The 26,348-nt window shown below is 35.5% G+C and overlaps 2 protein-coding genes and 2 long non-coding RNA genes across 5 annotated transcripts; all 4 read right to left on the bottom strand.

Annotated features, from left to right (window-relative positions):
- Positions 1-4,545: 4,545 nt before the first annotated feature.
- Positions 4,546-5,379, bottom strand: LOC113321485. Of its 2 annotated transcripts, none has more exons than XR_003346698.1 (2): positions 5,022-5,379; positions 4,546-4,832 (listed from the first exon to the last, which is right to left on the bottom strand). It is a non-coding gene; the product is annotated as an uncharacterized LOC113321485 (long non-coding RNA). The 2 variants fall into 2 exon arrangements; XR_003346699.1 differs by having other exon boundaries at positions 4,546-4,784.
- A 356-nt stretch (positions 5,380-5,735) lies between these two features.
- LOC113321487 lies at positions 5,736-8,864 on the bottom strand. The gene is made up of 4 exons (XR_003346700.1): positions 8,812-8,864; positions 8,463-8,526; positions 8,067-8,354; positions 5,736-7,709 (listed from the first exon to the last, which is right to left on the bottom strand). It is a non-coding gene; the product is annotated as an uncharacterized LOC113321487 (long non-coding RNA).
- Positions 8,865-10,070: 1,206 nt separating this feature from the next.
- Positions 10,071-11,425, bottom strand: LOC113324993 (LON peptidase N-terminal domain and RING finger protein 1-like). Its single transcript, XM_026573245.1, has 6 exons — positions 11,202-11,425; positions 10,993-11,099; positions 10,768-10,898; positions 10,553-10,677; positions 10,116-10,463; positions 10,071-10,074 (listed from the first exon to the last, which is right to left on the bottom strand). Exons 1-6 carry the CDS (start codon positions 11,423-11,425, stop codon positions 10,071-10,073), a joined length of 939 nt encoding a protein of 312 aa, XP_026429030.1.
- An 11,217-nt stretch (positions 11,426-22,642) lies between these two features.
- LOC113323608 (cytochrome P450 71A1-like) lies at positions 22,643-24,535 on the bottom strand. The gene is made up of 2 exons (XM_026571927.1): positions 23,563-24,535; positions 22,643-23,436 (listed from the first exon to the last, which is right to left on the bottom strand). The coding sequence occupies exons 1-2, from the start codon at positions 24,499-24,501 to the stop codon at positions 22,828-22,830; spliced, it is 1,548 nt and encodes a 515-aa protein (XP_026427712.1). The 5' UTR covers positions 24,502-24,535; the 3' UTR covers positions 22,643-22,827.
- Positions 24,536-26,348: the final 1,813 nt, after the last annotated feature.

The raw sequence follows: 26,348 nt of genomic DNA, 5'->3' as shown, positions 1-26,348 counted from the left end.
ACGCATTCCTTTATGGGTCTACTATCCAAGGTATACAAAAAAGTAAATATAAACCCGATCCATTTAGACAATGGGTTCACACGGGATGTTTTAATTAGATAGCCGACATAATTTAAGGAGCCGACCGCATCTTAGTTTTTTCAGGAAGTTAAAAATATTAAAAAAAAATCGGTAAATAGAGATCCAGAAAACCAAACATGCTTCAAGCAATAAATAAACCATCTCAGTAAATAAAATAATTTTTATTAATAAACCTCTTTAATAGATAGAAGCATGTTACCTATAAGCTGAGGTAGCTGGGTAGATCAGTTACTAGAAAAAAAATAATAACTAAAAAAAATAGTAACTAAATTTAAATTACTGAGAAAAAAATAATATTCTCCTCAACACCACTATCAACTTTTATTCATACTACTAATATTTTAGAATCCTGGATCCGACGCTATGCAGCTCAAACGTCCAAGTCAAAGTCACCGTTTGGTCTTGGGCGGATACATATCTGCTGACCGGCACTTAAACCCTTTTCATCGACGAACCTTTGCCAACCATTTTGTATATAGCATGTATCTCTGTTCTTCAGTACGTTCAATTTCATCTGATATAGCTTGCGACTACACCAAAAACTTAAGGGAATTGGGTTGTCATATGAAGTGGGTGTCATTCCCAGGGAAGGAATTATATGCACCTTAACCATAGCATAGGGTAGCGTGAGACGGTCACCTGTAACATCGTTTTGGGTGAGAGTTTTTTGGATTGACATTATTATGTACGACCAAGTGTTCTTTCTTTATAGGCTACGATAAAGTGATTTGAATGATGAACTTTTTACGTTTTTTTGATTGTATTTATACCGTTTTTGTTGCCTTTGATAGGAGTTATAATTATGCAAATATACAAGATTTTACGTTGATAGGTTGTTATACATTATACTACTTTATGGAGTATTTAAAGAAAGTCAGGCTACTCTTGGTAATAAAATGATACGTAATAAAAAAATCTTAGAGAAATTATCTCCAAGTTCGGATGGAAATATCTATTTTTTATATCTCTCTGATATTCTAATTTTTTTTTATTTTGAGGTGGAAATATCCGTTTATAGCAAAACGGATGGATGCTATCGATTCTACACTCCCCACGGTAGTTGAAGCCTCATGGAAATTACACTCTGCCATCTCCGGTGAGACATCTCTCTCTGGGCTCTTAAAATTACTCTCTTCTGAATTAGCTCATTGGAACACAAATGTTTTTGGGAACACACATAAGAATATTAGGACCATAAACAATAGAATCGATAGCATCCATCGATCCGGGAACATCGCTAAAGAAATTGATAAAATAAAAAAGCTGCAAGCAGAGCTACAAAATTGGTATAAAATCAAAAATGATTACTATCACCAGCTTTCAAGGGATAAATTTCTTAAAGAATACGATCAAAATACAGAATATTTTCATGCCTCTGTCTCGAATAGAAAAAGAATCAATGCGGTTAATTCCCTTAGAGAACCTTCTGGGCTTTGGCTTTCTGATAGAGATCAAATCAACTCTTTGTTGCTTAAACATTTCCAGCAAATAGGCACATCCCAAAACAGTAACTTTGACTTTGAGCTTTCTACCATCATAAACCCCAGCATCAGTTCCGAAGAAAATGCCTCTTTGACAGTTATCCCCACAAAAGATGAAATCTCGCAAACCATCTCTAATATGAATCAATGGGGAGCACCTGGACCAGGTGGTTTTCAGCCAGGCTTTCTTAAAGAAAACTGGGAGTTTTTGGGAAAAGATATAATTAACACAGTCCAGGATTTCTTTCGATTGGCCATCCTCGACAAAGATCTCAATCATTCTTTCATTACTCTCATTCCCAAAATCTCCATTCCCCAAACCCCAGGGGACTTCAGACCTATTAGCCTAAGTAATTCCATATACAAAATCATCTCAAAAATCTTAGCTAATAGAATAAAACCTATCCTTGAGAAAATAATCTCCCCAAATCAATCGGTCTTTCTCCCTGGTCGACAAATCACTGATAACATTATCATTGCTCACGAACTTATTCATTCGATGAAAAAATCCAAGAAAAAAAAAGGGCTTCCTTGCACTGAAGCTAGACCTATCAAAAGCTTTTGATATGGTTGAATGGAATTTTATTGAGAAAGTTCTATTGTCTTTTGGTTTCTCTGATTTCTGCACGAAACTTTTTATGCAATGCATCTCAACAACCTCATTTTCAATCCTTCTAAACGGCTCCCCGGGTCCATCTTTCAACATTTCTAGGGGTCTAAGACAAGGTGATCCTTTATCACCATATATTTTCCTAATATGCATGGAAATTCTGTCTAGACTCCTTGGAAAGGCAATAAAAGACAAGAGCTTATCGGGTTTCCAGATAAACAAAGATGCTCCAAACATCTCTCATCTATTTTTTGCGGACGACTGCTTTTTATTCACAAAAGCGGACATGGGGGAAGCAAAAATCTTACTAGAGATTTTACAACTTTTCGGAAATATCACGGGATAAATGGTTAATCTTCAAAAATCTAGTGTCTACTTCAGCCCAAAAATTCACCCAAAACATGCAAAGATCATAGCAAAAATACTTAAGGTCCCACTGATGACAAAAAATGATAGGTATTTGGGAACTCCGCTTTTCTTTGATAAAAACAGGAAAGCAAATTTTGAGCCTTTGTTATAAAGGTACTATTCTACGCTACAAGGCTGGAAATCAAAATTGTTAACCCAAGCGGGGCGAACGGTTTTGATAAAATCTATTCTTCAATCCTACCCAACATATCAAATGCAAGTTCTTGCTCTGCCGAAGAAAACTCTTGATCAACTAGACCGTATATAGAGAAATTTCTGATGGAAAAAAGATGGGCATAAGAGGCAAGGAGGTTTTATAAGGGCGTGGAAAAGTATATGCAAACCAATTTCTCAAGGGGAGTTAGGAATAAAAAACTTCCATCAATTCAACTTGGATCTTCTCACTAAACTTGCAAGCAGGCTGGTAACAGAACACAACCAATTATGGGTCAAACTCTTGAATGCTAAATATTTCCCAAACTCACACCCTCTTGAAAAGTCCAAAATTTCTAATCTTTCGTGGATTTGGGAAAGCATAAAAAAGGTTTGGAGATAATAAAAGGCAACTTTATTTGGCAAGTCAAAAATGGAGCCTCGGTGAAAATATGGGAAGACAGATGGATTCCAAATGTGGATAGAATCCAATGAATTCCAAACTCTCAAGATCAGGCGCCAACAAGGGTTCAAGAACTAATAACGGAACAAAATAAATGAGATCAGGAAAAGCTAAAAAAAATTTTTGACCCAGCGGACAATGAAAAAATTCAAGCTTTAAATCCAAGAAACCATGAACAAGACGTGATCAGATGGAGACATCATCATTCGGGAAAATTTTCAGCCAAAAACTTCTACACTTATTTAGCCAAACAAGATATAGATGATATTGTTCCAATTGATTTCCCATGGAACAAGATTTGGAGTATTCAAGTTATACCAAGGATCAAACTATTAATCTGGAAACTAGCTCAAAAAGTGCTACCAACTTCAGCGAGACTAGGTGGCTCACAACAAGGAAATCAATCCGTTTTGCCATTTATATAACAACCAAATGCTGGAAATGGAAACCCATCTCTTCTGTGGGTGTCCATTTACAAGAGCCGTCTGGTTTGGTCTCTCCCTTCATAACATCTTACCCCAAAACGATCACAATTCCATTAATGATTGGATCAAATGGTGGATTAAAGAAGACAACTTGAGACATAATCAGGCAAAAATATCCACCACAATTTGGTTCATTTGGAAATTTAGATGCTCGGTAGTTTTTGAGAGAATCCATCCTGACCCGGCCAGCTTGATAGGACAAATCAATAGTTTCTTAAACTCTAGCCCTATAGATACAATTCAAAGCTTTAAGAGGAAGCAAAATGAATTATCTATCAACACCACTTGGTCCAACCTAAGTTCGGATCGGATAATATTCATTGATGCTTCTTATAAAAAGGAAGACTGCTCAATTGGATATGCATTCATCCTATATTCTACTGATGAGGAAGCTTTCATGCATCTTTCGGCGGGTTCGGAGTGGGCAACGTCAGCAACCCATGCAGAAGTTAAGGTCTTGCTAAAGACTCTTATGTGGCTTAAGGAAAATATCCTTTCAAGCGTATCCATCGTTTCAGACTGCAAAGTTTTGGTAGATAATACAAACAGGGTCAATTCTGAATTTTCTTGGGCGGCAGAAAATACCTTACAGGAAATTAGGAGCTTATTGGGAGAACTACCTCAAGCAAAAGTGAGATATATAAATAGGAAAAATAACAACGCCGCGGACTACGTAGCTAAAGAAGCAAGGATTAAAAGACTGCAATACATGTCGGAGAACCTCAATCAAAAAGTTCATAAACCTAGCATTGATTCTAATACTTTTGATAAAGATGATTTTGTAAACCTCTTATAGTACATTTGCTAGTTTTTATATATGAACTTTTCCATCAAAAATAAAAATAAAATCAAATGCTAATAATATGCTAGAAACAAACAGTGCAGATAATTCATTGCTTTATCATAAAAGTTGTACTTACAAGAAGCACACTACAACAAACTAAGGTGAAAAAAGAAGCAACTGAACGGCTAGTAGTAGCTACATTACACACATATTAAGGTGATAAAAAAACTGAATGTTCATTTTGGCCCAAGAAAGGATTTGATATTCTAATGAGTAGCATCAGACACCTCCCAATTAAATCGTTGTCCGTCTTCAAATTCTGCACCACATTGTGCTGATTAAGAAACTGAAAACAGTCGGCGCCAAACTAGAAAAAAAAATGAATAAGCATGTTAACTTTGTCAGGGCTTTCACATGCTTAGTTTACCAGCCAGGATACTAAGTCTCGGTTTAGTAGTGTGTCTCGGTTCTTTATATTCAAAAAACAAAATTAACATACTTCTAAGTTGTTCGATTATTGGTGGAATTTGCTGTGAGAATGAAAACTTGAGCATACCTTTCACACTAGAGTTCAGATATTGAAACGAAGCTGCAAGTCTGAAGTTAAAATCACTGGTTGTAACTTTTTTCTTGGTTACTGTAAATGGATCTAACTCACTACATATGTAATCGAATGTGGACCAATTCATCCTAAATTCTTGTCGGAATTTTTCTGGGTCACAGGTTTCCCACCATCCTGGTTCTGACTCTGGTTCAACTACTTTCGGTTCCTTACCTCTACGATTACCACTACTTGCACCACTGCTACTTCCAGTACTTGAACGTTTTGACATACTGATAAAAGAGCAAGTGCTGTAAAATGATTACAGTTGACTCGGGGTTTAACAGCTGCCGGGTAGTAAGTAGTACTGGACCTAAACAAAGCCACAAATTGCAATGTCAGAACAACAAAATTAGCCATAACTCTAGCAGCATCAAAGAAGTTAAGTGTTCCAACTGACTATTGTTCAAATGATTTTCCTTAATCAAATTACTATTTTTTTTTCATAATTAACTTAAATATAATATGGAAGGCCACTCCACTCATTGACAATGAGTGGAGAGGCCATAGGATTATAAATCGCAGGATCTTAATTGCCCAGACAATATGGGACGAATAGTCTCAACAACATAGTTAACTGAAATGAAGTGAATTCAAAATAGACGAATTGCCGTTTAATTAGAGAGGAGGATTCAGTATGAGGAGAGAACTTGGTAGAATTGTGGGAAAATTGGGAATATGTCCCACTTTCACTAATTTGTTTGGGAATCTATCCCATAACGGAAAAAATTAAGAAATCTATCCTAGAGAGAGAAAAAAACTGTCAAGTGGCTAGCATCCCACATGTGTGGGCTTACACATGCGACAGATTGACATTTCTGCCCTCGATATCCTCCGTAGCCTTTTTCCTTCTTTCTGTAATAAGAATATACATTAATCCAAGTCGAATGCTTTCGAGGATCTCCCTTGTTCCATGAAGCAATCCAGTCCTCTTTGCTTAGTTTTTCACCAGGAGTCTGGTCGCTGCCACTCTCGGTCGACTCCTCATCAGTTGTTGGTAATTCTTAGACATCTGATGGATCGGAGAAAATAGTTTGTTGGTCGTTCACTTGCACTTCTAATACTTCCAAGTCATCGTCCACATTCTTGATTGGATCTTCTTCGCAGTCGTCATCTTCTTCTAAGGCGATCATCATCTTCTGTTTCTTGTTCAAGAGATATATCGGCACCGGTGCCAACAGCAGCAATATCGTATGAAGATGCAGGGCGTTGAAGTGAAGTCCAATCAGTAGCAGCAGCAGAATCTACATCCATTATTGAACTGTATTTACACCATTAAGCATTGGAAGTTGTAGTGACAGCATGCGGGGAAGAATTAATAACAGAACAGAAGCATGCACTAAGAGAAGTTAAAGAGATTGGTAAAAGTTGAATCTCTTCATTTCAAATATTGGTTCTCCACTCTTCATTTCAACATCTGATGGTGATCAGCTCCCTGGAAATTCACTTCGTATGGAGCCTTTTCGTCGTTCACAGTCGTTTGAGTGGAAACGATGGGGAGATGCGTTTGTTTTGACTTGTGATCCCAGCAGCTCCACCGGATCTCTGCAGACACAAACAACTCCATGGGTATCCATAGCTGAGAACATACGTGGCGCTCATCCAACGATCGAGGGCAGAAATGTCAATCTGTCGCATGTGTAAGCCCACACATGTGGGATGCTAGCCACTTGACAGTTTTTTTCTCTCTCTAGGATAGATTCATTAATTTTTTCCGTTATGGGATAGATCCCCAAACGAATTAGTGAAAATGGGACATATTCCCGATTTTCCCTAGAATTGTCAGTGCTCGAGTAGAAGTAACTTGATGTCTTGAGAGTGTGGGAGAAGCAACGGAGACTCGGAGAAGAAAAGAATCTCTTGAGAATCAAAGATTATGAGTAGAGAAAAGCTGGATGGAACACACTTGATTTTCTTTCTTGAAGAAATGGATGGAATTTCTCATCTGTAAGTCTGGTAGTGCGAGAGATACAAAGAGGTTTGGAGGTGCTTTTAAAACAAAGGAAACTCAGCTGCTAGCCATAAAAGATGGAATGGAATCTAAAATCTCAGGTGTTTTTTTTGTTCATTTCAGGTGTAAAATTGATGTTTACGTTTACGGTGCTAAAATTTCTTCCCTTCACTTTTATCACATGGGGAAGAAAATTAGATAACACTGGAATCCTTTTTGACTCCTAGCAAGAGTTTCTTTTTAGATGTTGAGTTATTCAACCAAAGGCAGTAAATTTCTAAGACATTTTAACTGTCAACTAATTTTTGATGAGAAAAATGTATAGCAGTGACCTTGTGATGGAGTAAGATTGAGCTAGTGCATTTTTACACGTAATAGATCACGCAAACTTCAAGTAGTGATGTATAAGGCACATTCGGTCCCCTGCAATTCTTGCTATAGGAAACAAAATTGATTGAAAATCTCTTGAAAAATGATGATGATGATGATGATATAAGCCACTCCAGATTACTTGGCTCTCATTATCTGCAGTGATTCCTCAAGAAACAGATTCAGGGCGTACCATAAGCGTGGCCGATCAAGTTCACGTCCCTTAGTGCACAGCACCGGCTAACCACGGAGAAAGTAGCAGATATAACAGCCTGAATTCCCACTATACATGCATATGTGGCCACTACGAAGACTGCCCAACACTGGGTTTACAAAGAGTGGAAATAACATGAGGGAGCAGTATTGAGGCATGACATTAAGAACAGGGTATTGAAGAATAATGTCAAAAGCTTAAACAACAGTGTTGGAGCAGAGGGTCTGGCTTGTATAAAGGGTTTAACTGTCATTACATGGTATTGCTTTACAGAAATTTCTCTGAATATCACTAGGGTTTCTGTAAAGAAATGTGAAAGCAACCTAGCATTTTGGATGAAAGTATAACTTGCCAAGGTGGAGTAATCCCCCAGTATTAAGGTGGTTGATCCTCTATCAAACGATCATGTCCATTGCTTTCAGTATTAGTAAGCTATCGTTTCACTAGCTAGAGTGTTGAAACATACCTTTCATCTTCTACCCTATGTACAATGACCGTGACGCTTGGTCCAATGTATTTGATGCAATAACATTGCAAATTGTTCCTTGGGAATTCTTCATAGTTTACTTCTTTGCCGTCTCCAGCATCCAAATTTCAAAATTTATAAAGAGAAACAGAAAGGAAGTAAAGCTTTTTCGGGACAAAGCTTTAAAAGAGATCTCTACCAGTACAAAAATGGCTGACTGCTCTCGTTTTGGATCCAAGAATCATAGAAGAAGTGTAGGTCGTAGCCATAGCAATGCCGTGGGTCAATCTGAAAAATAAAATATTTAGACGTACGTCAATCTCAAACTAACTTTGGCTTAAAAATTCTTAGTGTTTTTCTCAGACAGTTCATGTTGATCAAAGTCCCTAAACTTACAGCTTCAACCAATGTTGCAACGCTAGTTTTCTGACTTTGCATCCTTGGATAAACCTATGCCAACCTGCATAATAAGAGTACAGTGATGTTTATGCTATTCTTTGACCAGATTTTTTTTTTTTTTTCCATTTTGGATTATATCGGAAAGGAGTAAAAGCATGATTTGCAAAAGGGAATGAATGTAAGACACAATAGTCCATTACCAAGCCCGCTATAAAAAGAAAATACAACCAAAAGAGTTCAATGGGGGACCTTTCACCAAAATTGGTCCCAAAATATCAGCAAGTAAACTAAGCAAATCCAAACAAAACTCTTTGCAACTGTGTATGGTTAGTCAGCTGAGGAGTACCTTGGCAGTCAGAAACAGCTGTTTCTGGTTTCTCAATGTTGAAGAAAGATACCAAACTCCGCTTGAGAGCAGCTAAGTCCAACTTTCACCAATCACATTTGAGAGGAAACCAAAGCATCAAAAATCCTAAAATGCAAAACTAACATCTGAAAAATGTAGATTAGTAAATAGAGATGCTAATTGCTTACCAAAGCTCCTCCCCAACAGCTGCACAATCTGCGAGATTTCTCCCAGTCCGGTTATAAGCTTTCTGAAGCTTTACCACAGCAGCATCAAGTACACTGACGGGTCTCAAAGAAAAAATAATTGTTGGCTCTACAATGGGAATGATGAACCTTGGACCTTTTGGCACAATAAGAAGAGCAAATATTATATTATTTCAGTATCAAGAAGCAGGATTTCATATGTAAGTGCAGTTTTGAGCTTCATTTACTCCGTTAAAACTCTGAAGCTCAACGACTCTTGATTGATCACATTATGGGCTTCACCGGACTTCAAAACAGTTACGAAGATTTTAACTTTTGGTACATCTTTTGCAGGGTTGCTAAAGATGGAAAACGAACTTAACTCGATGATCTCTCTACTGGAAGATAAATAATCCTTAAGCTATTGCAAATGCTAAACCATATCGACTAATTATATACCTAGTCAATGACCACTCCTGTAAGAGCAGAATAACGCAAGGTGCTAAAATGCTCCACTTTTTACATGAAAATATTCTTGATATTTTGTCGAAAAACTTAGGTGCTAGATAAACGAAACACAATCTGTGTTGTTTAATTTATGGAAGTTGAAATTTCCTGAAAGTTGTTTGTTTTCACAAAAACTTTAAGCAATTCCATCCACTCATTCAGTAATTTGCAGTCTAACCATATGCATTAGGATATTGTGGCTTTTGTACGAACCTAAGACTCCCATGCATATCAGAAAAATTGAAATGTCACCGCAATTTTAGACTTGAAGCAAATATCTACAATTTTCTCAAAAGGCCATGGACTTGTGTGGATGACAAAGTTGAAACTAGGACAGAAGTAATATAATATTCTGAATGGGTTTTGGCTCCTAATTCTTATTATATTCAAAATGATAAAAACTTACTGGAATCATCAGCAGAATCAGAAGGATGATAAAGACGGTGTAGGTGCATCTTAGAGAACTATGTCAGTCTTCTTCTAAGACGGATGTCAACAGCTCTTGAAGCCATTGCTCTAAGGTTTGCTCTGGCAGTTGGGGCTTGTGCTGGTACTTGAGGCTGAGACTCATCTGCGGCCCTAAAGTCCACCATAAACTCTTCTCTTTGTAACCTCAAAGCTAATGCAGCATCCTCTGCTTCACTAGGCCTAGCTCTTCTAATCCTCACTGAGCTGCTCAATCTTACTGAATCCACTCTATTCATCTCCATAAAATTAGACCTACCACTTTGATTTCTTGAACTAGAACTCACTCTAATGTTACTTGGATTTGTCATCATCATTGAATTAGTCCTACCACTCGGACTTCTTGAAATAGAATCCTCTCCTACACTACTCTGATCCTTGACTTCTTCTCGACTGTTTTTGGCCGCGACAGCTTTTCTTGCTTCTACTTCTTGTGGAAACAAAAGCTGTATTGTGTTCCAAAGACTTGTATTCACAATACAAGATCTTCCATTTCTGCAAACCAGCACATACCTAAAAACTTTAATACTTAAAAGCTACAAAGTTTAGTAAACCCACTAAAATTAAAATTCTAATTGACATACCCAGTCAGTTGTCTGCATTTCGGGCACTTTTTACCGCATTTATCCGCTGCAGATTTCAAACATTTCTTGCAAAAACTGTGACCACAAGGAGTAGTACTTGGTTCACAGCAAATCTCCAAGCAAATCTGTAAATATGATAAAATCTAAATCAATTAAGAAGTATCCACATTTGGTTTGATCAATTTAGCATTCGGAATCAAGAAATTTCCACTTACAGCACAAGATAATTCTTCCCTCAATTTATCCATACAAGGAAGATTTGCAGGCGGCATTTCCTCAGATTTGGGCTCGGTACGGCCCTTATTTTCTTGTTTCCTCTCTTCTTTCAGAAATTCAATTTGTGGTTCTATATACAACACAAATCGATTTTCAACAAAAACCCGATTTCTAAAACTGATTCCATTAAACAAATCTCCACTCAATTTTAAACAAATCAATACCTTTGCCAGCAACGGGGCCGTCATGGCATGTAACTCTTGCTTCAACATCATCATCATCAAGGTTAAGAACTAATGCAGGGTTTGTAACAGGACTACATCTTTGAATCCTACATTTCCTTTAATAATAATCAATTGAAAACTTTGTGAACCCAGAAAAGAAAAACGATGATAATCCCAAAAACAATTGTGCAAATATGGGAAATCGTTACCTTCTTGAATTAGTTTGCGGAGTTTTGGATGCTAAATTGGTTCGTTTCTGAGATTCTAATGATTCTCTTTCAGGTGTATCTTCAACTACTTGTGATGCTGCTAATAAGGCTTCTACATCCCGACCAGCCATCGCAGCCACAGATCTGAACCCAGGACTGATGATAATGTCTCTGTGAACAACATTTTTATGGTGTTGAGGGCTTTGGAATTCCTCCGTCGCCATTTTTGTTTAGTTTCTTTGTGTTTGGAGAAAGAACACCTCGATATAGAAAAGAGACGAAGAAAAGGTGATGAATATGGTGTAACGGTCGAAAAGTTTGAATTTTGTATATATTGATTTGATGAGTAGGTTTTGTTTGCGTTCTCACTTCTCAACATCAATGGGTGAGTGTGAGGCCCATGGGATTTTCGTCCGAAGTGAGACTCGGTAAAGCTAGAACCGTTTTTTTTTTGGAACTACTCATAAATGGTGGGGATTACTTTGTGATAGGAATGTCTACTCTATACTTATAAAGAGTGTCCTAAAATGTGGAAATGACTAACCTACCCTTCACCTATATATAACCACCTCCTCCCATCACCACCACTTATATATATATATATATATATAACCACCTCTTCCCATCACCATCGCCGCTCACCATTACCAACCACCACCTACCATCACCGACCACCTCAAATCACCACCATCGCCAACTCTATATATAGCTTAATTTAAATCATTAACAAAACAAAATCAAAATCAAAATTATAACAAATCCATTACTTTTCATTCGTTTTCCGTTGAAAAAATGAGAAGTAATCATCAAAATGAGTTGAAAATGGAAGTTACAGAGAGAAGTTCGGCTAGGAATTATATGAAAAAATTTGTCGAACTAGCCGAACTCAACTTTAATGGAGGTTTTTGTTTTCAGATAAAAATTCGGTTACGTCGAAAAAAAAGTCCAAGCCGAACTTATAGTCGGTTACGTCGCAAAAAGTTCGGTTACATTGCAATTTTTTTCTCCTAACCGAAGTTTTATCTGAAAAACGTGCATATTGAGTTCGGTTACATCACAATTTTTTTTCCTAGACGAACTCCTAGTTCGGTTACGTCGCAATTTTCTTCTCTTAACCGAACTTTTCTCTGAAAGAAAAAACTCCATTAAAGCTGAGTTCGACTACCTGTGTTTTCAGAAATATTAGCCGAACTACACTTGCAGATGAGTTCGGCTACCTGTTTTTCAGATGTCGTAGCCGAACTTAATTAACCAAACCGAAATCAATTTGTAAATTGGTCATTTTTAGGAATGTTTTGGTCAATTCAAGCACTATTAACTAAATTTGAAGTATCCGTGAGTACCCAAAACATCGTATTCTTGTTGTGGCTCTTAAAGAAAAAAATCTTAACTTTTTTTCTTCCAAAACCCTCATCTTCATTATCATCTTCATCTTCTTCTTCTCCCTCTTAATAATTCTTCTTTTGAAAAAAATTAACTTATTAATTTAATCCCACTAATCATTAATTAACTCACTAATTTAATTACCAAGGACAAGTTTGGTATTAAAAAAAACTTAGATAAGGGGTGACTCACTATTACTTCTAATATCCACCCCAAAAAAATGGAGAGTATTCCCCCACCATTTTTGAGTAGTCCCCAAAAAACGGTTCTAAAGCTAGCATCAGGCCCGGTTCTGTGTTTCTGAAGGCTCAAAGTCAAAAAAAAAATTGATAAATTTGTTGATTAGTCCAGAAACCCGCGACCCATTTAATTTATGGTCCATCCATAAAAAACACTTAATCGGTGGTTCAAAAATATTTGAGAAATATTTTAGTCTTGCGAAAACACTCGCATGTCTTTTTTATTGTTCGTGCAGATATTAGATTAGAGAAATAACTTTTCTCTTTGTTTCTTCCATTAAAACAAACTCAAAAGAATTTCTCTTTCTAGGAAGCCTAAATACCTCTCGTTTTCTTAAACCTTCTTCTTCTTCCTAATATCGAAATGATCTTCGTAACCGGTCTTCAACAAAAAAGAAGAAAATAAACGAGAAAAACCCTAGATTCGGTAAAATCATTACAAAAATCAATTGAAACCATCACAAAATCAACTGAAAAACCAAATCTAAACAAAAAAATGGTGAAAAGAAGAAGAAAAATCTGTTGATGCTCAACCAACAACAAACACGAAGAAGAAATCTGTTGGTATTCAACAACAACAACGAAGAGAAAAGAGGTACTGCTTCTGATACAATGAAATACAATCCAATATATGTAATGTTTTTACTTCTATTTATTTCTTGATTTCTTATACCAATTTACTTATATGATCCTACAGTACATATTAGTATGTACTGCTAAAATCCTCGATATGTACTGCTTAATCCTTCTACTGCATTTTGTTGTGTATGATCCTACAATACATATTGATATGTATTGTATGTATGTTGTGTATGATTCTACTGTACGTATCACTTTATCCTAGTTTAGATTTGATATGTACTGTTGAAAAAAATTTGTTCTCCAACCAGTACATGTCAACATGTACTAATGGATAAATATGATAAATACATGTTATTTTTATTTTATATATATATATATATATATATATATATATATATATATCAATATTCACTGGGTAAACCCCTTTTATTGGTATGTACTAGTTAAACACGTAGTACATATTGACATGTACATATAAGTATGGACAAACAACCATATTGATATACACATATTGATCCATAATGATCGGAGTTCTCATAGAAGTATACAAGACACAATTCAAACAAAAACATTTTTGATTCAGTCGAACCAATTCATGAACATTATAGCCACGGTTTGAAATGATTGCATTCCTTAATATATAAATGTCATAGTTCACGAATTTAAACTGCTTTTAGAAAATAACCTACTTAAGTACGTATACGGGTACAAGGACTTAAGTACCCGAAATAAGTTTGTTGTTAGTTCACAAACTCCAGCAGAAATTCAGAGGATGTGAACTTCTGGCAGTGCGCCTACTGATACGCGGACTTTAGTTCCGGTTATCCTGAGCATCAAAGTACGCATACTTTGGTTCAAGGATATTGGACTTACACACATATGAGTTGCCTCAAAATGTTTGTATCCAACCATGGTTATGTATTCTAAACTCTCATTTCAATCATTGAAACATTCTTAGAGGACGTTATATAGTTGTTGTTCATAAACTATTTTTCGTCAAAGCGATTTTTAAGTAATTGAAACTAATATGACTTTCTTTACTAGTAAAGATGAACTTGGCCAAAGAGAAAGCTTACTAACACATATTTCGAGAAACAGATAAGCGAGATAAACTCAGCTCGAAATAGTAAGTGTATATAATCATAGTCTATATAGCAATACGACTTTTGTCTCAAGATAGGAGATAACGTATATCGTAGCCATAAAAATGAGAAAACAAAAGCTCTCGATCATTATTACACGATGTCATATTATTATTACACAACATCAAAGTTCAATTGCATCACAACTTCGACAACGATACTATGGTGATATGTATCACTCCCTCTTAGTCAATACTTCATCTCACATGAAAACCACTCCCCGTTACATAATGATCTGAAAACCATATGTATTTGCAGTGCGAACTACACATTAATTCTCCCCCTTTTTGTCAATAAAATTGGCAAAGGTACGAAAAGTAGTGGGATCCTCATGAAATTTCCATATAGACACTTCATGACCAAAAGAACGTCCATATTAACTTTTTTAGATGCAATCATATAGCCGAAGCTAAATGCATTCATCAAGGAGTTAATAAAGATACAAGATAACCCCTATAATATCCCACATCCGCACTCCCCATAAATATTTGGCAATTAAGCACAAGTTCAATTAAGAACTCTCCCTCATAAAATGTTAATTCCCGGAAGAACAACAAGAGCGACCTTACTTTCACAAGAAAAGAAGGATTTCTTTGGGCATTAACAAATCACATAAGAATATGAATTTTTATCCAAAAACTCAATTAAATTAACCACAAAAGAAACCATGATTAATTTAATCGGAAATGCTCAACATAAGGGAACTTACGGAGCCGCACAATATCTCCCTTATAAAGCATAGTTTGGACAACTTAGGCAAGTTAAAGAGTGGTCCAGATTTCTCATAGGAAAAGCAAAATCTACGACTGTAAAATGATGAGTTTAATTAAATATCAATAATAAATGTTCTATTAATATTTCATAATAAGTGTTTATTTAATGAATCAAATAAATATGCTTTCATTAATACAATTCGTAATCAATTTATCTTATATTAAATCAGTAGACATTAATTGTGGTTGTGATGGTGGGTGGGGGTGGTGGATCAATGGTGGGGATAATGATGGTGGGTGTTGGTGAGAATGGTGGAGTGATGACGTTAATGGTGGTGGTGGAAGAAGTAGTGGTAGTAGGATGAGAAAGATGCCTAAGGTAGATAAATTACTTAGTTACCCGTGGTTTATTTTTTTTATTTGATATTTTTTTAATTTTTTTTTTATAAATAATCCTTTCGTTAATACAGAACATAATAAATTTATTTCATATTGAATCAGTGGACATTAATATTGGTTGTGATGGTGGGAGGGGGTGGTGGATCACCGATGGGGATAATGGTGGTGGGTGTCGGATGTGAGAATGGTGGAGTGATGACGTTTAATGGTGGTGGTGCTGATATAAGTAGTGGTAGGAAAAGCTAAATATATGACTATAAAATGATCAGTTTAATTAAATTCCAATAATAAATATTCTATTAGCCTTTTAATATAAATGTTTGCTTATTAAACAAATAAATATGCTTTCATGAATACGATACAAAATAAATTTATCTTATATTAAATAAGTAGACGTTAATGGTGGTTGTGATGATGGGTAGGGGTGGTGGATCAACGGTGGGGATAATGGTGGTGCATGTTAGTGAGAAAGGTGGAGTGATGACGTTAATGGTGGTGGTGCTGGAAGAAGTAATGGTAGTGGGATGAGAAATATGTCCTAAGGTAGATAAATTATTAAGTTACCTTAGTTTATTTTTTTATTTGATGTTAGTTTTTAAATTCGTTTTTTTTATTTTTTTATTTTTTTTAATTTAAAATAATACTTTCATTAATATAGTACTTGAAAAATTTATATTATATTGAATCAGTGGACATTAATATTGGTTGTGACTGAGGGCGGCGGTGATGGATCACTGGTGAGGATAATGGTGGTGGGTGTTGGACGTGAGAATGGTGGAGTGATGACGTTAATGGTGGTGGTGCTGGAAGAAGTAGTGGTGGTGGGATGAGAAATTGTGTCCTATGGTAGATAAATTACTTAGTTACCCTTGGTTATTTTTTGGACAACTTAGGAAAGTTAAAGAGTGGTCCAGATTTCTCCTAGGGAAAGCTAAATCTACAGCTGTAAAATGGTGAGTTTAATTAAATGTCAATAATAAATGTTCTATTAGTATTTCATAATAAGTGTTTGTTTAATTAATCAAATAAATATTCTTTCATTAATACAATACATAATTAATTTATCTTATACTAAATCAGTAGACATTAAATTGTGGTTGTGATGGTGGGTGGGGGTGGTGGATCAATGGTGGGGATAATGGTGGTGGCTGTTGATGAGAATGGTGGAGTGATGACGTTAATGGTGGTGGTGGGAGAAGTAGTGGTAGTGGGATGAGAAAGATGCCCTAAGGTAGATAAATTACTTAGTTACCCTTGGTTTATATTTTTTATTTGATATTATTTTTTTTAAATTTAAAATAATACTTTCGTTAATACAGTACATAATAAATTTATTTTATATTGAATCAATGGACATTAATATTGGTTGTGATGGTGGGCGGGGGTGGTGGATCACCGGTGGGGATAATGGTGGTGGGTGTCGGATGTGAGAATGGTGGAGTGATGACGTTTAATGGTGGTGGTGCTGGAATAAGTAGTGGTAGGAAAAGCTAAATCTACGACTATAAAATGATCAGTTTAATTAAATTCCAATAATAAATATTATATTAGTTTTTTAATATAAATTTTTGCTTAATTAATCAAATAAATATGCTTTCATTAATACGGTACATAATAAATTTATCTTATATTAAATAAGTAGACATTAATGGTGGTTGTGATGATGCGTAGGGGTGGTGGATCAACGGTGGGGATAATGGTGGTGGATGTTAGTGAGAATGGTGGAGTGAAGACGTTAATGGTGGTGGTGCTGGAAGAAGTAGTGGTAATGGGATGAGAAATGTGTCCTAAGGTAGATAAATTATTAAGTTACGTTAGTTTATTTTTCTATTTGATATTAGTTTTTAAATTCGTCTTTCTTTTATTTTTTTTTTAATTTAAATAATACTTTCATTAATATAGTACTTGAAAATTTTATATTATATTGAATCAATGGACATTAATATTGGTTGTGACTGAGGGCGGGGGTGATGGATCACCGGTGGGGATAATGATGGTGGGTGTTGGAGGTGAGAATGGTGGAGTGATGACGTTAATGGTGGTGGTGCTGGTGCTGGAAGAAGTAGTGGTGGTGGGATGAGAAATGGTGTCCTAAGGTAGATAAATTACTTAGTTACCCTTGGTTATTTTTTTTGTTTGATGTTAGTTCTTAAATTTATTTTTCTTTTATTTTTTAACTTTTTTAAGTTAAAATAAATATTATGGGCCAGATATTTGTCGGGTTGGGAGAGGAAAGAAAATGAACGGTTGAGGACTATAAGGAAACCAAGCTCATTCTGAAAGTTAGATACCAAACCAATATAAAGCGTTGTTATAATTAAAAAAATTATTTTGCATAAAAAGATGCCTCAGAAGGCTTTATTCGAAAGCAAAAGAACGAACGTTTACATTGAGTTGATTGGTAGTCGAGCGCCAAGCTGGGCCCCAATCCTTTTTGACATCTAAAAAATTATTTACATATAAACTCTAAATAATGTTTTATTCTGCATCCATACCAAAAAAACTGTAATTTTTTTTTTTTTTGCGTATTAATCTAAATTTTTCTTTTTGGACAAGTTAGGCAAGATAAAGAGCGGCTGAGATTTGTTTAAGGAAAAGATATGTCAATGGTTGTGGTTGTTTACGTTATTGTTGTATCATTAGTTTCACATAATAGATATTTTACTAATTTCTCATTATAAATGAAATATATTTTCATTAAATAAATAATAAATTTGTTAATAATCATTACGTATGACCGGGGTGGTCTTTGTGAGTGGTGGTGCATGGAGCCGGTGACGATATTGTTGGTGGTGGAAAAGGTAGTGGTGATGAGTGGTTCCGGTGACGGTAGTGCAGGTGCTCAGTGTGTTAATGGCAATAATGTTTATTCTATGTCGTTGGAAATAAGTAACATTTATTATGGAAGTTGTGGTTGAGTTTCTTAATGTGAAAATAAGATGGTTATTAATACAAAAGAAACAATTGTATAGGATGACTACAATTTTTTCCGAAAAACAACCCCTAAAAAGCCCAACGATGATAGGGATAGTAAAGGTTTTCAGTTGGTCTCACTACATGTTTCGCCCGATGATTTTTTCGAGAAAAATATTTAGGTCAACCTAGCAATTCTCATAAAGAAAACATAACAATTAAAAAACATGGAGAATAATTTTCATTTTATATAGATGCAACCAAAAAATGTCAAAGATTAAAATTGAAATAATTTTTTAACTTACTACGGAGGCCGTGCCGTTACGGCACGGATGAAATTCTAATATATATAAAAAAAAAAGATCAGGGAGGATCAATACTGCGGAATAAACACAAATTTATTTTATTTCTCATCACCGTTTGCACATGAAATATAATCAATGGCGAATCCATAGTGGGGCCTCTGAGGTCACCGGCCCCCCTAATGTTTTGGAAAATAAAAAACCTAATGTAACTTTCATTTAAAACAGCCTTGCGCCCCCATAGAATTTACTACATATACCAAGTATAAAGATCAAACTTCTGAAACTAACTAGCTTTTTTCCTGTATCCATTCCACGGCCTACAAAACTACCCTGGGATTAAGGATCAGGTTAGATACAATCCCTCTTTTACAGGAAAACTGCTTAGTTTTAGGAGTACTCTAATTTTAGAGTTCAGATCTAATCAGTTTCGTATATATTTTGTTTCCAAATAACGGCTAATTAGTGTTTAATCTACTCCGTCGTGGAAATTCGTTTAGCAGAAGGATGTACAAGAGGTTTGAATGTTGCAATTGTTCACGAGTATAGACCAGTAAAAAATAAGAATAACTAAATGATGTTCAAAGAACGAAGTTGTGATGCTGGAAGGATTACTATGTGTAGTTACCTAAAATCTAAGAAAGGTTAACCTAAAATCTAAGAAAGGTTAAAAGTGGGATTCTAAGGTTTCTGAAAGTGAGTTTCGGGAGGTTGAGCACGAACAATCTTCGCTTAAACCACGCACAGTGGCCATTCAAAGGTTGTTTCAGTCACATGGATGGAGGTTTAGGGCTGGTCTTAGAGCGGGAAGCAGTTGAAGAGAGAGATCAAATAACAAGTTATTGCTCTGAGAGATTATGAGAAAGATCATCGTAGCTTGGAAAATATATGACCTATTTATAGCTGAATTCTCTAATCTCAAGTCGGTGAAGATAAGGATTGCTTTCTGTGCTGTGCGGAACAATTTTCCCGTCTCTTCAGGAATAGAGATAAACTAGGTCGAGTTTATCTCATTATTCCACTGCCTTTAATCTCTTCTGCGGTGAGAAATAAGCCGGGTATTTCTCACACATGTCGTAGACCACCAGACCAAAATCCTAATTGTTATCCCCCTATTTCAGGTGATTACTTAAGATCAGTTTCACTAATAAAAGTCATACCAATACAAAAGTCAGGCCTTGTGAATAGTTTTACCAAGAACATAAACAAGTCATGAGCGGTTATACTAATCACACATATTGGTAATCCAAAGATTTGCAATGAATAACAAATACCAATAAGCCTAGCGATTTCCTTTTCGATTCATAAAACATGTTTATGAAACTTACCTCCTTTAAACGAATGTAAAACATTATTTCCTATGACGAAATTTTCACCCATACCCATACACATAATCACATTAGCATTCATACGATACGTTAGGGAATGAAACAGTACAACCATTCATAGCTTCGCAGTTATATTTTCAATATGCACGACTTGAAAGATACGTTAGGGAATGAAACAGTTCAAGTCAAATATTAATAACCTCAAAAGGAAGGATGATGTCGTCCTTGTAGCTCCTTACTTCTTCAAGTCTTCACGTAATACTTGTAATGTCTCATATCCTAATACTTTCAAGCCAACATATACGAAGTTGACTCTAGCATATAATCAAGCGACTCTTTAAATGAGTTTTGGTTCACTAAAATATGACAACAAAACTTGACATACCAATGCTTGGTGGATTCAACCAAACTATGCTCTAACAAAAGTTCATTCCAGTTACAGTAGAGGATGTTGAGCAAACTGAAGCTATATAGGATCGCTGCAAGCAATCATTTGGATCAAGGATCTAGTACTCATGTCAACTTGGAGAATGATAATACGTATGTTGTGGCTGCTACACATAGTAACTAAGAAGCCACCAGTTGAATAACAAATGGATCTATTCAGGGACGCATGCATTTTCTCGAGAATGCAGAACAGTGGAAATGTACCACGGTCCCTAGGAAATCTAACAGTGTCACGGATTTCCTTGGTAAAGAAATTTATTCTTACTAGTTTATTTACACCCCTTTACATAAAAAAGGGATGTAAATAATAAATTTGTTCATTAATAAATCCGTTCTCCCGAGAAAAAGAAGGGAGCAAAAGAAAATAAAGATAATTTATACACAAAGGATTACATCCCCTTGGTTGGAAATCACATAAATTATCTAAAAGAGTGATCCTCTTAAATCTTGCATAATCAGTTATCGAATTTATCAGATCCTATTAAAAACAAGTACGTACGGAAGAGAAAAAATTGCTTAAACTCCCCATCCTTTGTCCCAAGGCGCATATATTTCTCGATGTCAAACTGTCATACAAAAGTAATCCCCGTTGCTTAGACCAGTTGGTCGGGGACGAACTCCCAAGTTATAGATTAAGGTTTCGACTCCTGTGTTGATTGTATCAAAATGAAAAGTAAAAATAAATCCTCACCATCAATTTAACCTGGCGAGATTAGAGTATGCCTAATTTAGTCGGGGTATACTAAATTTAAACACATCCAACACAATATGTTAAGGGGTGTTTAAAAGGTGTCAAAAGATCAATTTGCCCAGATTATTAATACATGAATTACAAGAAAAAAACCATGCCGGCTAAAATTTGTCAACTTCAAAACCATTCAAAACTCAAAGTTTATGTTAAGAAATCAAAAAAGGAAAGAAAGAAAAATCAAATTAAAAAAAAACACAAAATTGGTTAAAAAGACCAAAATCAACAATTCCTGGGTGAAAAAGACTTGTACATTTTGATACTGTTTAAATGCACAAAAATTTAAAAGATACTGTTCAAATAGACAAAAATATAAAAATAGCCAGAATGTAACCAGTTTCATCCTACCCATTTTCAAATATTTTTTCTTATTTTTAATTTATATCAGGATGCATCCAGTTTCATCCTTGCTATTTTTTAAGTTTAAGCCGCGATGAACCTACTTTCATCCTTGCTAGTTTTTTTGTGTCCATTTCACCCATACTAATTTTTACTCGTCCATTTGAACCATGTTTTAAAATTTTTTGGACAAATGATCCATTTTCCGAAAGAAAAAAAAGCAAAATGAAACTGAATTTTGGTTGTATGAGTTTTGAAATTGGGTATGATTTTGTACGACACAAAATTGGTTAAAAAGACCAAAATCAATAATTCTTGGGTGAAAAAGACTTGTACATTTTGATACTGTTTAAATGGGCAAAAATTAAAAAGATACAAGTTCAAATGGACAAAAATATAAAAATAGTCAGGATGTAATCAGTTTCATCCTATCCATTTTCAAATATTTTTTCTTATTTTTAATTTATATCAGGATGCATCCAGTTCATCCTTGCTATTTTTTAAGTTTAAGCTGCGATGAATCCAGTTTCATCCTTGCTATTTTTTCTTTGTCCATTTCACCCATACTAATTTTTAGTCGTCCATTTGAATCATGTTTTAAATTTTTTTGGACAAATGACCCATTTTGGGTTTGTACGAAATCTCCAATCAAAGATTTCATAACTTTTATATAGCATGCCTCCTCCTCCTAAAATAACAAATAAAATAACCAGCCCCTATCTCCAAAAACACTTTCAACGAGTTGCGAATTGAGAGGTTGCTAAACCGTGACTCATTTGAAACAGAGTACCCAGAAAATGAAAGAAGTTGACTTCATGCCTCTAATGAAGTCACCAGTTTTGATTTGTATGTCACCTGAACAACATTATTAAACAAAAAGAAAAAAAAAATCTTATCTGACCCAAGTTAAGCTTGACAAACAGTGAACACCGTGCTTTTCATTATTGCACACACAAACGTTTACAACCAAATAGAAAAACAGATGGATTACTTAAAATCACAATAAAATCAAATTTAAATCAATTAGTACTCCTAAGCAATATAATAGCGAACCGAACCAAGAGACCATCGTGTCAACCAGCTTGAGCTATTTAGTGCAAGCTTGGAATGATACAAGTAGGATTTTTCTTGTAGACAGTAAGCCCAAAAGATTCATCCATGTCAAGATTTGGTTTACCCGAACCATCTAAAGGTAGTTTCCAGTCGAACCAGAACAAGAGATTCGCAAGAAGTAATTCAGAAGCTATTAAACCGAACTGCATTCCAGGACAACCCCTTCTTCCAGCACCAAATGGCAGGTATTCAAAATGCTGTCCATTATAATTAACAGGATTGTCAACGAATCTCTCCGGAATGAATTCTTCGGGATCTTTCCATGAGTTTGGATCTCTTTGGATCGCCCATGAATTAACAAACACTCTTGTTTTTGCTGGGATGTGGAATCCATTAATAATAGTTTCTTCACTCGATTCTCTTGGAACCAATAGTGGGACTGGTGGATGTAGTCTAAGAATCTCTTTGACAACGCATTTTACGTAATCCATGTGATGAATATCGTCTTCGTCAACCCTTGATTTATCTCCAACTACTCGGCGTACCTCTTCTTGTGCTTTCTTCATCATCTCCGGATTCTTGACGAGTTCAACCATTGCCCACTCGACAACAACTGAGACGGTATCTGTTCCAGCTACGAACAAGTCCTGTTGCATATATATACATGAAGAACAATTTAATATCCAAGTTTAATAAACATATATATGTAGAATAGCAGAGAAGAATACAGGAAAACCTCCATATATTAATATATAGAATAACAGAAGACTCACCAGGACAATAGCTTTGATATTGTCTCGAACGAGAGTGATGTTGAGGGTCTTGTCTTTCTGAACACGAAGCAACGTATCAATAATGGTTTCATGACCATGATTTGAACTTCCTAATTTGTTATTCAAATGATCCTCAATGACTTGATCAAAGAACGCATCGAGGTCTGTGTGTGTCTTGTCCATCCTTCCGGTCAACCCAGTGAGTCCATCGACCCAACCAAACGCCGGGAAGTAATCCCCCACGCTGAATGCTCCCATAAGTGTCAGTACATCCCTTGTCAAGTGCCCAAGCCTGCTCGTACCGTCTGTTTCGTCATACGACTTTCCAAAAGCAACTCTCGAGATCAAATTATTAGCAAGATTCAGCAACAGCTCGGTCAGATTAACAACCGTGCCAGGCTTCAAACTCAAAACCTTTATCTTCTTCATCAAAAATCCGATCTCTTCTATTCTTACGACTTCGAAAGATTGAACTCTTTTGGCACTTAAGAGTTCACTGACACATACCTTTCGTACTTCTCTCCAGTACTCACCATAAGGTGCAAAACCCACATCAGTACAGTTGTAGAGAAGTTTCTTAGCACCTTTTGTAGCTGGTCTGTTTGCGAAAACAAGATCATGGGTCTTAGTGATTTCCTTAGCCATTTCAGGAGACGAAACGACAAGGGTTTTAGCAGTACCCAAGTTTAAGATCATTAAAGGACCATACTTGCTGGAAAGATCTCGGAGAGTTCGATGAGGAAGTGTTCCTAATTGATGAAAGTTTCCAATGATCGGAAGTTTCGGTGGAGATGGTGGTAGTTTACCCTTATCTCCACCAATAAACCAACGGAAAACAAAAAGATAAATGATGATAGAAACGGTGATTGGAAGGAAGAGTGAACCTTGTTGCTGAGCTTGAATCCATTGTAAAGCTAACTGTAATGGGTTACCAGCCATTGTTGGTTGATCTTAGTAATATTCCAACGAAGAGCTTGATGACAATGATATTGAAATATGAGCGAAGACTTCTACATATATATAGAGAAGTTTTTAACTCTTACACCATAGTAAAAAAAGAACAGTGGTAACATCTTGCGACCATTATGTAATTTCAGACATGACCAACTTTTAATACTATATATTAGGAGACGTATTAACTTTTAGGTAAATAAGTCGCGAACCAACATCACATGAATATGAGATCAACTTTTAATCACGGTTTGAAAATTGGTTTGTTGAGATGATAATACACTATTGATTGTGTTTACATATCAAATAAGTATATATTTGTATGATACACAATTGATTGTGTTTCCGTATCAAATTTATTTGTATAATACTTGTCACAAGTTGAACTGTCCGATCAGTCAAGTGGGTGTTGGAATATATCCATCCACCGGCCGGGGATAAGTCAATTAACCAGTATATACAATTGATATCTACTTAATTAGTGAATTAGCAGAGGCATTATTTTAATTAGTTTAGCAATTGCATTATTGAACAAATATTGGTATATAATTATCGGGAAATGACCAGGAATCGTGGAGCTGTTGGAAATTTTGGGCTAAAAGAAAGGATGAAACGAGAAAAGTTGTATTTCTTGTTCGAAGGCTCGATTAAGATTCTTTTAGACAATAAATTGGCGATTACAAACGGATATGTGAAATATTGTCGTCAGGATATAATGAAGCCCTATAACAACGTCATTGGATTCAAGGTTTGTACCCCTTGACCCAACCAAGAACACACAAGAATAAAATTCTGATGATGCTTAGAAGAGAGAAAACAGAAAGTACTTAATGTTCTTCATATATAGAATGAAAACAAATCATCACTACTTATAGGGAACTCATGTCTATTGGAGATGTCTCTTCATTTCCAAATGACATATAAGGTGTCTCATGGGAATGGTTGTGTCTTTTGTGAACTATCACACCCATTATAGATGCCTCTTCGTCTCCAACTAACATCCATTGTGTCTATTCAACACACCGTTGACGTAGCGGCAAACCAAAAAACGAAAACTATTTTATTTTTTATGTTATTGAAAATATGCAACAGGAGTTAGGCTAGCGCATATGATATTTTTTTCATTTTTATAGAGCAAGCCTCACATGGAGATTTTATTTGTAAAGGAAAATAAAACCTTCCTAAATTGGGGCCTATGCCACTTAATCGGGGCCTATAACTACATGACAAAATAGGTCACTAACAAGTAATTTCTAGAAACCCCTTAACCACTATTTTTGTTAATACCTAATATATCCTTATTAAATTAATGATGATTAGTTAAATTAGTATTAGTTAAATTAATTAGTGTTTGAGTTTGATTATAGTGTTAGGATTAGAGTAGAAATTCATTTCCTCTTTTAAGGTTTGGAGGGAAAGAAGAAGAAGAGGGAAAAAAGAAAAAATTAGGGTTTGTGATTTTTGTTAGCAAAAATGAAACTTTATAGTGATAATGAAGACTCTAGTAGTGATTAAGAAGTGGGTGCATCAGATTATCATGATTTCGATCCTACCGAATTGGATAATTTGTTGAAAGAAGAAGATAAAGTGAACCAAAGAATGCTTGAGGATATTATTCAAGCACAAGAACAGATTCGTCGAGAAGAAGAAGGTTATAATGCTTCTAATAAACAGGTATGATTTGCAACGATCTACAAACATGCATTTGCACGTCTCGATCGCCCAAAAAGGAAAAAAAATTCAAAATCGTTTTCCAGAATCGGTTTATTCGATAACACCACATAAACCGTATGTGTAAAATCCCCAAATTGGGTATCATAATCGGTTTTCGTTCC

This window comes from Papaver somniferum, chromosome 11 (genome assembly GCF_003573695.1).
Source record: "Papaver somniferum cultivar HN1 chromosome 11, ASM357369v1, whole genome shotgun sequence".
NCBI classification, from domain to species: domain Eukaryota; kingdom Viridiplantae; phylum Streptophyta; class Magnoliopsida; order Ranunculales; family Papaveraceae; genus Papaver; species Papaver somniferum.
Note: the sequence above shows the minus strand (reverse complement) of the source record. Positions and strands in the feature narration are given on the sequence as shown.